The sequence below is a fragment of the Protopterus annectens genome, chromosome 3.part0, assembly GCF_019279795.1.
Source record: "Protopterus annectens isolate FY-2018-M chromosome 3.part0, PAN1.0, whole genome shotgun sequence".
Taxonomy (NCBI): Eukaryota; Metazoa; Chordata; order Ceratodontiformes; family Protopteridae; genus Protopterus; species Protopterus annectens.
The window spans coordinates 929,574,697-929,587,526 of NC_056731.1; the positions used below are offsets into that span (position 1 = coordinate 929,574,697).

Sequence of the window (12,830 nt, forward strand, 5' to 3'; positions counted from 1 at the left end):
GCTATTTGCTTAACTTTTTCTTTTTGTGGCTGGAAGAACAACAGGCCATGGGAGTGGCAATCTGTTCCATGGTCAAGCCAAAAATGGTGTCTCTATCCCGGAGAAAACAAGCAATAATACCAGTAAAACTACCAGTCCACAAAAGTTAACTTTTTTTGACAGGAAAAACACAGTAAAAAGATACTTCAAACACTATGGCAGCCCCACAGCTTTAAAATAAACACAATTTCTCCATGGAGGATAGTTTTATCAGTTAGACAACATTATTTTTAAACTAACAGAAACAGTGAGTACTTCATTTAAATGTACACTGCAGTCTTGAGACAATCTGTTAAAACAAACCACTTCTAGGTTTAAAATAACTTTTCTGAAGAGGAAAGTAATAAAACATCAGTAAAAAATAAGAAAACGGAAGTTTTTTTCCCCAAAGAACTTTTCTGCCCAGCTAAGGAAAGCACATGCTGACTTAGAGCCACAAAAGCCTCAGAGGAGCGCATTCTTTGGTGGCAGTAAAGCTATGAAGGGCTTCATGCCCAAACTTGTGTTTTAATCAGCTCAGCTTGAGCTGCTTGACAGCTTGGGTGCATGGAAAGTGCCCTGAAGATTTGGAAACTGGCCAGCTGTTATATCCCTGGCAAAATACAACCCATATAGCTAAGGCTATTGCAGAAGTGATCAATATGAAGAACATCCAAGTACTGCAATAAAACATTTATCCTGATTGATCCATATTACATGTTAACCTAAAAAGTATTACAAGAAGCACAGAAAGGGAGTTCAATGTTTGGGGTGACACATCCATTTTGCTCCCCTGTCCCCTCACCCTCATTCCTGCTATGCCTCCTGTTCTGAGTATAGCCAAGCCAGACAGCAATATTGGAACGCTTATAGAACATTTAAAAGTTGTCTTGTTTGACTCATTATAAATTGAAAAGACATATTCAGAAGAATGAAGAATTAAAATAAAATTTACAGTTCTAGACATTTATTGAAATAAACGTGGGCAATGTTGTTACACATCCTAGTGATCTTAAAACTCAGAAGTAAGCAATTTCTACTTTAAAAAATGAAATAGCACAGTATATGCTCTACTAAAGGGAAGTAGAAGTGGTTTATTGTAAAGTAAAACTAGGCATTACTTGTGGGTTATGTCAAAAAAGAATCAGATTACGACAAACAGATTACAAGCAATGAACAAAAGTGTATATTTACTTAATTTGCTCTCTGATCTGTCCCTTTTAAATCACAACCATTTTACAGAGGGGCTATGCCGTAAAACAATGTTTACTGAAAACAAATAAACAAATCATTGCGACAGAACAAGGGAAGTCCTAATCTATGAGCTGGGGCAGTAGCAAAGAACCTGCATGGAGTAGTAATACACTATAATTTAAAATGTAAGCTGCTTTCATGTGGAGTACTGATGGTGAATATTAAAAAAACAAAATGTTCACAAAGATCATTGTAATGTATTGCTATCAAACTACTAAAAGAATGCTAATGGTTTTTTAAAAAAAAACCACAGTAGCATACCAATCACCCTCTTAGCACAAGAAATCTGGACAAAGCCTAAAACAGTGCGTGCGTGTGTGTGTGTGTGTGTGTGTTGGGGGGAGACTGAAAAATAGGGACAGATTTTATATATTGCTTAGTTGCTAAAATAACAAGAATTGTGTTAGCATGGATTTTCTGAGGGATATCAAGTCTGAAACTCAAATGTATATTATTTAGTGACTGTCATCAGCGATTTGTCATAAAACAGCACATTCCAGGAGGAACAGACTAGCAACATGAGGCAAATGATACGGGCAGCTGAGACATTAGTGTGCTTAGTTACGAACATCATGTTGTGTCAACTCCAGAACTCAAAACATCAATAAACCTTGTGGAATGTGAGAGAACATCCAAGGCATATGACCATACCAACTGGATGGCAACCAGATGATTTGGGAGGTTTGTGTACCTTACATAAAATGTAACAATGTGCCGATGATTGCTTTTTTTAAGTTAGAAAGAGGGTGGGGAAGCAGGCACAGACAGAAATCTGAAAACAACAAAAGTTAAGCAAACAAGCTTTTTTTCTTATTGCTAATCTTCATACATAAATAACAAATACACCCAATTGGCACAGTCTTTAAGCAGGTACCTGGGAGAAAGGTGCCCCATCCACCCCACCCTTCCTGCAGCTCTCACAGGAGGAGTCCTATCTCACTTTTGATAATTAGTACATATGACCACTTATTAAAAGGATGCCAAAGAGGATCTCTCTTTTTTTTCCATTTCAGACTTTTCTTATTTTACTGGTCCAGCTGTACCTTCTTATTCACTAAATTATTAACCACTATACAAGTAAACTTCATGAACTTTTATACATTTAAATATTGATGCAGATTGATTCAGTATCATTTTACTTTAAACAAGCATACATCTCAGATATCACACATTATGAAATGTGGTATTACGTCTTTGCTTTTTAGCTCTCAGGAATCCTGTGGGCTACAAGGGAAGTCTATTTTACACACAGTTGTGATGTTTTAAATGATAAATTTGATGATTTCATACATGTTTATTACTCTATGTTCTACACACTTTACAGATATTAATCTGCTTGATTTCATTCCATTCTTCCAGTTTCAAGTCTGACTATGTGTCTCACAAGATGGCACACATTTCAATGAATGTTTATAGAGATTAAGGTATACATTTGTAATTCATTTTACCTACCACTATAAAATGTATAACACAGTTTACTGCAACTTGCTTATAGCATTGCTTGACTCTGTGCACTGAAACCAATGTTTCAGATCTTGGATCATTCCACTAGCTTTATTAAGAAATAAATACAACTATTTGGCTCAGCACTATAATTTTTTTCTTAGCAGGTGGTAGACATGAGCTTGAAGGTTGAGAAACAGATGTTGGGGGGGATGTAACACCGGCAATTTCATACCGGTTATGCGGACAGCAAGAAACTGTGGGAGAATATGTTTTTATTATTTAATATTCTTTATTTTTACAGCAGCTCAGAACCAATACAGGCAGATGTTCAAAACGCATCTACTCCTTTGCAATCGCCAACTAAGGATTGGAATCACCTCCAATATTCCAATAACGTTGCTGACTGTGTGAATGCGTACTTTGTTTGCACAATACCGTAGAAAGTAAGTACAAACGAAAAGCAAAAGCAAAACAAAGCACTACTGAACTTCGAAACGTTTAAAAGTGAACCCAACGCCTTCATGTAACCAAGCAGCGGACTGCGTATGTTGTGACTCTGGGCCTGCCCCAGTAACGCAAGATTTCGGTATATTAATCCATCCATCCATAACCCCCTTTCCCCCAACTGTTTTTTTTTTTTTTTTTTTTTTTGCACCTGGGGTCGGGGTGTTACTTCAACAGTGACAATCATGTAGCGCCAAGGTTTACATCGCCGGGGTGGCTACCTAGTTCCTTTAAAATCTTTTAAAAAAAAAAAAAAAAAAAACGGTAAAACAAGCATAATCAAGAGTCACGAATCAAGTTGCAAATACCAAGAAAGGGAATAATGTAAAGGTTTATTTAGTAGTTACTAATCATTTTTATCACGCTGGCTTGGTTTAAAGACTCCCTACCTTTCGATAAGTTAGCACATGCAGATAAAACTTTGCTAGAAACAAATGACATTGTACTGACTTTCTGAAGGATACCAAGCTCCACCCCACAGCGCAAAACATTATCTGTCAAAACCGCCCCTTTAAAGTCTACAGGAAGAAAAAGGCACAAAGTCACAAAGACAGCGTCTGGTCAAGACAAACGATACTTTCTTTCAACTTTTCAATAGTTGGATGATATTGAGAAGGCGTCACGGCTACGCGTTTTATTCCATTGCATAGTCTTAGATTGGTTCGTGCTTAACCGAGGAGGGGAAACGTATTCCATTTGGAAGGCGGGCCAAATGACCCCACGCTCCACCCTCCCCTTTTGCCTAAGGGAGGAGTTTGCAAACAAATATCATTTAGAGGAGTGGTAAATGAAAATGCGAGTTACTTATTAGAGACGCAACTGGATTCGTTGAGGGTAACCTCATGTCGCCTGTTGTTGGAGACTAAGTGTTCTCCACAAAATTCCACTTCTAACTACCTCAAACAAAGTTCCAACGATCTTTCTCCACGCGCAACGTTGTGTGCGTGCTACAGATGGTTTTGAGTTCCCTCTTATAACCACCAAAGGATATACTGATTACAAAGCTATCGGAGGGAGTTTGACTGTTGTTTTTGTCCTTTTTTTTCTGTTTTTGCACTACTCTTCTTTTTCCTGTTGCTGAATATGCACACTACACAGAAGGATACTACTTACACTAAAATCTTTGTTGGGGGTCTTCCCTATCACACGACAGATGCCAGTCTGCGGAAATACTTCGAAGTGTTCGGGGAGATTGAGGAGGCCGTGGTCATCACTGACCGACAAACGGGCAAGTCCCGGGGATATGGTTTTGTAAGTCGGGGTTGCACGCGTTTATTTTTTTTTTAACTCTTTTTACCTTCCCTGCTTGTATCTTTGTTTTGCTATGTTATCCGAATGCCCTGTGTGGTGGGGCACGAAATCCAGGCGTTTATAAGGGGGAAGGGGGATCAAGAGGGAGATGTCAGGCCATGCAGTCTGGTATTGCACGTTGCTTGTACTGTTGGGTTTGGGATCGATGCAGCTGCTGCAGAAGTTGTGTGAGCATATCTGGGGAATGGGGAGGTATGTGTAGTGTTGTTTGTCTTGATTTAAGCTAGATCAGAATGTATTTTGTTAACTTGGTTGTTGTCTGAAAATGTGTTCAGTATCTGCTGAATCATTCGGGATTACTACCGGCTGAACAAAGTTTTGATGTCGAAAGCGCCTAGCGTCCCCTTGGTAGTTGCAAGTAAAAATTACCGTAATATATTGTGGTTTTAGGACTACATTAGTTTAAAAACCGCTTCATTTTTATATGGCGCTTCCTTGAGAACGTCTAAAGTAGTTGTAGAGTATATTGTGCTGAAGTGTTTTTTTGCATTGTTTTAAGTGTGGAGATAATTGGTTGCTGGAAATTTTGTGATTTGTTCATTGAGATGGCTAGTTTTTGCTCTTTCAGAATAGTTATTTGGTCTTGTAGCATGCATTGTGTATTTGGAGCAGTGTGCACTTAATATGTGATGCTACCACTTCATAAATTAATTTGAACGTCGTTGCTTTAATGCTGCACCTCTTGAGTAAATGCTGAAACAATTTAAACACAGAGATTATGATACCTGGGAACAAACGCAGTTACTTAAACTTCCTGACTAACGTGAGCCTTCAGAGGAACTGTGGTCATGATGTGCATTTCTTTATTTGTACCTCCTGTATATTTTTGTCTGCACTGTTTGTAGTAGTGTAACTTATGCCCGCATTTTCCAGTTATGTTGCTAGTGTTCTTTTTGTTTTTTCACAGCCTAGATGTACAATATATTGTATTTTAAGTGTCGTAAATTAAAATTTTATATTGTTAAGGTTACCATGGCTGACAGAGCCGCTGCAGAAAGGGCCTGCAAGGATCCTAATCCTATCATAGATGGCAGAAAGGCAAATGTGAACTTAGCGTACTTGGGAGCAAAACCGAGGATAATGCAGCCAGGTGAGAGAAGTCTTTCATTTAAAAAAAATTACGTATTCTTGGATATTTATAAAATTAGTGGTCGGTGTCCATAAACCACACATTTCTGATGCTTTCCTGCACCAATAACTTCGTGCACATGCATCCCCTGCTTAGCTTAGTATGAGATGTGTAGTAAAACTGCACAAATAAAGTACTTAATGAAAATTAAATACTGATGCTATAGCTGCAGGTAATGCAGCGTGTATACCAATATAACAAGTGTACATTTCTGTACTGATGCTTAACTCCTTTCATTTTCCCTAGTAATGCAAGTCTTACTTTTTTCCCCTTGGCATGCTGGTATCTGCCTTTGTCCTGTTCATGAACCCATCTTGATAGTGTTTGTAAGGCACAGAATACATCTTGGACAGGACACCACCAGTCCATTGCAAGATATATTTTCATACTTTATTTTGACTGTGTGCACAGCTGTAGGCAATTTACAGGCAACAGTTTCATTCTTCATTACATCTTTTGGAAACTTATTACAGATGGCAATAATGTGACTGATTTTAAAGCACAAATAGAAAAGTGTGTGATTTTTGTTGATAATTATTGTTTGCAACCAGTGTCTGGTTTGATAAGAATAGTTGCCTTATCTGATGCATGCAGAACTGTTACTTTTACATACACCCGAGTTAGTTTTAATTTCAAGTTTAATAAATTGTTGCAGCAGTTGGTCAGTAATTACTTTTGAGCATTAAGGTCCATTATTGCCTATGACTGCATCCAATGTTTTGTAGCTTGGTATTTAAGCACACGTGGTGGACATTCTGTAGGTATGTGTTTGTGCTAGATTAGAAGCATTGCACAAAATTAAGTTCAGAAGTGTAAATGCATGTACAATTTTTTTTGTAAGGAAGCTGTCATTTTTAAGTGTTTTAAAGCCATTTATGAGTTCATTACTAATTATTGTATTTGTTTTATCCCAAGGCTTTGCATTTGGAGTTCAGCAGATTCACCCTGCTGCATTCATTCAGCGTCCGTATGGGTAAGTTTTTTTTCCCCCTGGATTAATATAACACTTTATTTAAATTTGCTCTAAATGCAAATTTGTAACTGTATTCTACTTTTTAACTTTTTCAAGTGAAAACAGTTTCTGGTTGAGTTGTATGTACACCTCTACAACCCAGGCTGGTCTCATTCTGAATGGCAAAATGTTTTTTCTAAACTTATTGCAAAATACCATATGAAAATGCCATCACCCAAGCACCTTTAAAGAACATCTTACTCTAAAGAGAAATTAAGTTTTACAAGACCGTTGCACTTCCCACTTCTTGGGTATGACTCAACTCTATTTTCTTTCTGATCTGACAGGGATCGTTTACAGTTAAGATAACTGATGGGAAGGATTTGAGGCTTACAGGTGGAATAGTTCTGTAAACTCACACACAAACGAGCTAAAATGGTGATTAACAATGCATGTATGTTATATTTTTAATAGTCATTAGAGCTAGTGTGCCTTTTTGTTTCTACAGTAATGACGTGGTGTTTATAGCTAAACTGTGTGCTTTTTGGAGAGAAGGCTGTAGTGAGGATTTGGGGAAGTTCTTGTTTGTTTTTTGTTTTGTGGAGGAGTGTTGACTTTGCCATGGGGGAGCAGTGGGATTATTATTTATTGCTTTCTTGCTGTAGCCTGTGATTTTTTCCTTTTAACACTCTTATTATAGTGATTGCTAAATGTGTGGTTTTCTTTGTTACAAAATCAACTTGCATGTTGCGTTTTTACTTTTTTTTTTTTTCCCTAATGTGGTTGTTTACATCAAATGCTTTCAATCAGCCTTTGAATGCACTACTTAAATGATTGCAAGATATCACTTCATTCATTCCTGTTTTACCTACGTAGTGAAGGATGGGGTAGTGTAACTGATATATGCATGGTCTGACTGCTTTTTTGCAGTGACTGTGTAGCCCTCTTTGGCCTCTGTTTAAAGGCCATTTTAAGGACAAGAGGCTAATCCTCTTGAGCCACCAAAGAGACGTTCACTGCTGTGGTCTTGTGTGTCTTGCCTGTATCTTCTGAAGCTTTAGCTGAGTAGAAGTTTACATTTTATTAACCTTTCTTTCCCGTCAATACAGTAAATATTTGAAAATGAAATGACCACTGAGAACATATGTGCTGAAAATTGCTTCCATTATATGGTAGCTAGTGTGATGCTGAAACTGCATGTCTAGTTTAGGCATATGTTTTAGCAGCTAAACTGAATACTTGATAGGATGCCAGTATAGGACATCTCACTGTAAGAGAATATTTGTATTAACCAGGTTTCCACTTGCTGAAGGGAGTCTTTGCTAAAGTGATTAGCAAGCCCCCTTTGTAATAGGGGCTTATCAGAAACCTGGTAATGTAAATATTTCAGCAAAAATTCTCTAGTATGTGGCTTTGTGAGTTCTGTTTGAAGATACTGAGTACTGCTGTATACTTTTTTATTTTTTTGTTTGAGTTTATTTTAAATTTTTCTGTTAAGGTTTTAGCAGCCAGTTTTTGACTAGAAACTGCTGCTGTTGTATTTCTGAAATGCACAGTGGACAAAATGTTGTGTTGCTTTGCCTACTCATGACTGAGAAGAAAGCTCCAGTTTACAGTCGCGTTATTTCCTGCTTCTTGAATCAACAAACCTAAAAAATATTAGTTTTATATCTGCATGTATTGCAATGCAGATGTAGAAATGTGGCTTCGAGCAGTAAAGCAGTTAAGGTAGGGAAATGTAGCTAATTCATGTTTTTAAAATGTGCAGGTTCATGGGTTAGTACTAAGCTAACTGCCCTTGCGAGCTATTTTAAGCCTAGCCAATTATCCCTTGTGAGACTCAAACCCTGAACCTTGTGTTTGTAAGGCAAACACCTTAACCATTAGGCCATCCTCCCAATGAATACATCTTGGACAGGACACCACCAGTCCATTGCAAGATATATTTTCATACTTGCACAGATTTTGACTGTGTGCACAGCTGTAGGCAATTTACAGGCCAACAGTTTCGTTCTTCATTGCATCTTTTGGAAACTTATTACAGATGGCAATAATGTGACTGATTTTAAAGCACAAATAGAAAAGTGTGTGATTTTTTGTTAATTATTGTTTGCAACCAGTGTCTGGTTTGATAAGAATAGTTGCCTTATCTGACACACTTAAGTACTTTGTGCAGGACTGTATAGGAAATACTCTTCAAATTACAAGAGTGCAGTCACTGTACATTAATGTTGTAAACTGGGTAAATATTTGGATTTATTTATTGATTGCTTTTGTTGAACAAGGTAGCCCGACTAGGCCGTGGCAGTCCCTTTTCAGCAGAGAAAAGTTCCAGTAGTTAATAGGCAGTTTTGTATAGTAGCAAAAAAATAGTAAAATTACAGTAATGGGCACATAGAAACTGAAAAGCAGCTATAGAGAAACTGAAACAAAAGCCTCTGATAACCTGAAAAGTGATACTTCTAATGCAGAGTAGCAGCAAAAAAAACTTTGATTAGAGAGAGAGATCTGTGAAAGAGGATTAGAAGTATCAAAAGAGTTGAGATTCTTCTAAAAACTAAAGCTTGGTAAGAATAGATGAGCTTTAGCAATTATCCTGAGGAACAACCGATTACGCAGCAAGTGTTAGGGCTAGATCATTCCCTACAGAAAGGGACAGTTGCTGATTTGGTATATAGAAGAAATTGGGTACTGAGACTGGAGGTGGGAGTAGGGTAATTCTGTAGTTTCCATTAGTCCTTGGGTCCACAGTTGAAGGTTATTAATGAGAATTTGTTGCTAGCTGTTAGTCACATTTTGACAGCCACTACTAAGAAATCTGTTGCCAGAACTACCATTAGCCAACGGAAACTGACTAGACTGGATTTGGAGGGTGGTACCAATAGTGCTGTGAGGTACATTTGCTGGTGTAAACAAGATTGAGTCATCTTGAAATGAGTCGTAGAAGGCTGCCCTTTTGAGGTGCCACATTTTGCTTACTTTGTTTCAGAAAGGAGTTTGTAGCCTGCATCTGTGTGAAGTCTGTAGGTCTTCCCTGGGTTCTTGTGATTTTTCTCTGGCGATTCTGTTTTCCTCCAACATCCTAAATACATTGGGTGGATTGGTAACTAATTTCGTATTTGTCTATGTTCACACACACCCCGCATTCAAGAAGGACCTGGCAATCTACTTCATTCCCTACATGCCTAGAAACTAATGTTATCACTTCATACAGTTGGATGACAAATTTATACTGTCCCCTTACATTCACCACTGCAGTATTCATCATGTATGGGATTCCCTGCAGCGGAAGCCCGACTTCTGGCCAGTCTAACAAAGCCTACCATTGCTTTAAGGTATGCTGAATGTCACCCAAACGCTCCTCGTGTAGCATAAGGGCATAATGCTGACGTTAGAGTACCATCCTCTGTTTCTTTGCTGCCAGTCCAAACTCTTTTTTTCTAACCATCGGTCTGCTTGCCTACGTCCGTTGTCTTACATTTTTACTGCATTTTTGTATTCTGGTGATTTACTACTATTTGCTGAAGTCTTCACCTTTGCAGATAAGTACACAGTTGGGTTTGTTCTTTTTCCTGAATTTTGTTTTGCTGTTTGGGGTTAATCATCCAGGAAGGGTAAATGCCAGTGTGGAAGATGTATTCCCCATAAAGACCGCCACAGTAAGTGCCTTTTTTGCCTAGAAGCTTCTCATGACCATATCTCGTTTGATTTGTAAGGTGTTCATCCCGAAAACCCTTTGTAGTAGGCTTTCTTCCCTTTCATCTTGAGAACCAGCATCTTAAGCTTCTTGTTAAAGATACAATGGAAGGGACTTCCACCTCAGGGGACAGCCATCGGGGAAGAAGGTGAAAAAGTTAAGACCGGAATTTTCTGCTGTCCAGCCTCTGCCCGGTGTTTCTCTCTCGGTTATTAAACCCAGAGGCTCGCCTGGCTATGTTGGATTTCTCTGCGGCAACTGGGTTGGAGGCCGGTGAGGATCTGGCGGGCAGCATGTCTGATGAGGCTATGTAGGTGTCCGTTTCGGATGCTCAGGGGGAACCACGGTTGATTTGTTTCCGAGGGATCGGGGGGGGGGGGGCTCTGCAGAGTTATTGGCAAAGTTGTTCCTGCTAGGGTTGTCTATTGTCGTCTTCAGTCAGAGCCTTCTCAGTTTTCTAGGACTAACGTTCCCTAAAAAGGAAACCAAACTAAACATGTTTCTTCTGCTCCTAGGGAGCCACAAAGTTGAGTGGCTGGCCTTTACTTTAGGTTATTTAATGCTTTACTGCCCAAGGCCTCCTGAAGGGGTTTTAGTTCTGCGCCTCCTTGGTCCTCTCCGCTTAAAAGGTGCAGGTAACTGAATTCTTCTGAGAAAGATTTGGATTCTGATGAAAAATCCTTTACATATTCTACTCATTCTTTCTCCTTTGGGCTCTGGGTCAGAGTAGGAGGAATCTAATAGTCCAGATACTACTCCTGAGGAAATTTCCTTCCGATCTCTAGGATGATAGAATTTAGAGATACTATGAGTTACTGCAGATGAAATCTCCTAAACCTGTTTTGGCTGCTTTTACTGGATGTTTTTTTCCAGTGCCTTTAAAGCACCTGATTCTCTGCCCCCTGCTCCCCAAAAACCTGGTAGGCTTTGTAGGGTGCCTGAGGATTGTTCCTTTTGTTCAGCTGTCCTGCTGCTAACCCCTCTGTGGTGTCTGTTGTCTGTGGTGTCTGTTGTCTCTGATAATACATCTCAGTTGCTTCCTTAGTTTGTTACTGCCTTCTGACAGCAGAACCATGGACAGGCTGGGTAAGAAGGTTTATACTTCTGGTAGCCTAACTTTTAAGGGCCGTTATCAGACCCATATATTTAAGTATGTGTTGGCTCTTCTTTTTCAGGCTTGTTAGCTTTTTTTCTGATCTTCCAGACTCTGCAGAGTAAGTCTTCTGCACTTTCCTTGCTAGGGACTTCCCTCAAGTAGTTTTGTCATTCTATCAAACGTAGTTATGATGCAGCAAATGCCTCTAGAGCTGCTGCTTTTGGCTTGGTAATGAAGAGGTATTCTTTGCTTAGGCTTCAATGTTTACTTGATGATATTAAGACTTAGTTGATGGATGGTCCTCTGGGTAAAAAACTTTTTGTTTGAAAAAGCAGCTGCTGGTTTAAATCTCTTCAGGACAAGGGGAAGGCTTTACAGGAGCATGAACATGTTTTTCTCATGTGCCTCAATTTCAGAGAAACTACTCTTCTAAGCCAGCATTTGTTTGTTGGCATTCTCGTCCTCCCGCTAAAGGTAAAAGAGGTGGAAATGGCATTCTCGTCCTCCTGCTAAAGGTAAAAGGGGTGGAAAATGGGCTCCTTGTGCTAAGGCCACTCTGACTGCAAGGATTCAGAAGCCTTCCTTTCCTGACAAACCAGGTGCTGACTCTGTTCTTGGCCACATTCCTCTTTCTCTTCACCTTTCTTGTTGGGTTCTGTCAATCATTTGTCAGGAATACTTCATGGTGTGGATGTCTTGTATTACTTTTATGGGCATTCCTCAGCCTTCTCGGGAACAACTTTTTTTTTTCCCCAGAGGTTCTTTGAGGTCTCTTGTCTCAAGGTACTATTCAAGTGGTGCCTGTGTCCCCAAAGGGAAGGGGTTTTTATGCAAGAGTGTTTCTTGTGCCCAGAAAAGAGGCTAGTTAGACCTCTCTCATCTTAACACTTTTTTTTTTTTTTCTCCTTTCGGATGTTGTCCCTTCAGACTCTTTCCTTTCTTGCTCCTTCAGGCTTTTTTGGTGTCTCTGGGTCTCACAGATGCTTATCTCTGTATTCCAATCCATCATATTTCAGGAAGTTTGTTTCTCTCTGCTTTCTAGCATTTTTGGTTCTGTGCTTTGGCCTTTCTACTGCCCCAGGGGTGTTCAGCAAATGCCTCTTTCCTGCGATTGTTTTGTTTGTTTTTTGCAGGCTTCAAGAGATCCAAATATTTCCTTACTTGGAATGACCTGCTGAGTCAGGCATCCTCTCCGGAGATCCTTTTTGTAAAAGTCTTTATTTTGCCATTTCTCTTCAGAGCCTCAGGTTTATGATGAGCTTCAAAATTCTCTGGCTGTTTGTCAGGATCATGTTTTTCTGGGTTGCAGGATTCAGACCATGCCAATGTTGGCATCCCTGCCATATTCAAAGGCCTTGACACTCATTTTTTATTTTCAAACTTTTCTCCCTCTGGCCTGCATTACAGCCAGGGAGTTTCTGAG

General features: G+C 39.2%; 1 protein-coding gene across 3 annotated transcripts in view; it reads left to right on the top strand.

Moving 5' to 3' along the window:
- Positions 1 to 4,000: 4,000 nt before the first annotated feature.
- RBM24 (RNA binding motif protein 24) overlaps positions 4,001 to 12,830 on the top strand; it is a 53,165-nt gene continuing 44,335 nt past the window's right edge. Inside the window, exons 1-3 of one of the 3 annotated variants that reach the window (XM_044065259.1) lie at positions 4,001 to 4,473; positions 5,500 to 5,623; positions 6,578 to 6,635. In XM_044065259.1, the coding sequence (XP_043921194.1) occupies positions 4,306 to 4,473; positions 5,500 to 5,623; positions 6,578 to 6,635 (350 nt within the window). In that variant the 5' untranslated portion in view covers positions 4,001 to 4,305. The remainder of the gene's footprint in view (positions 4,474 to 5,499; positions 5,624 to 6,577; positions 6,636 to 12,830) is intronic. The other 2 variants (XM_044065257.1, XM_044065258.1) reach the window with 2 other exon arrangements.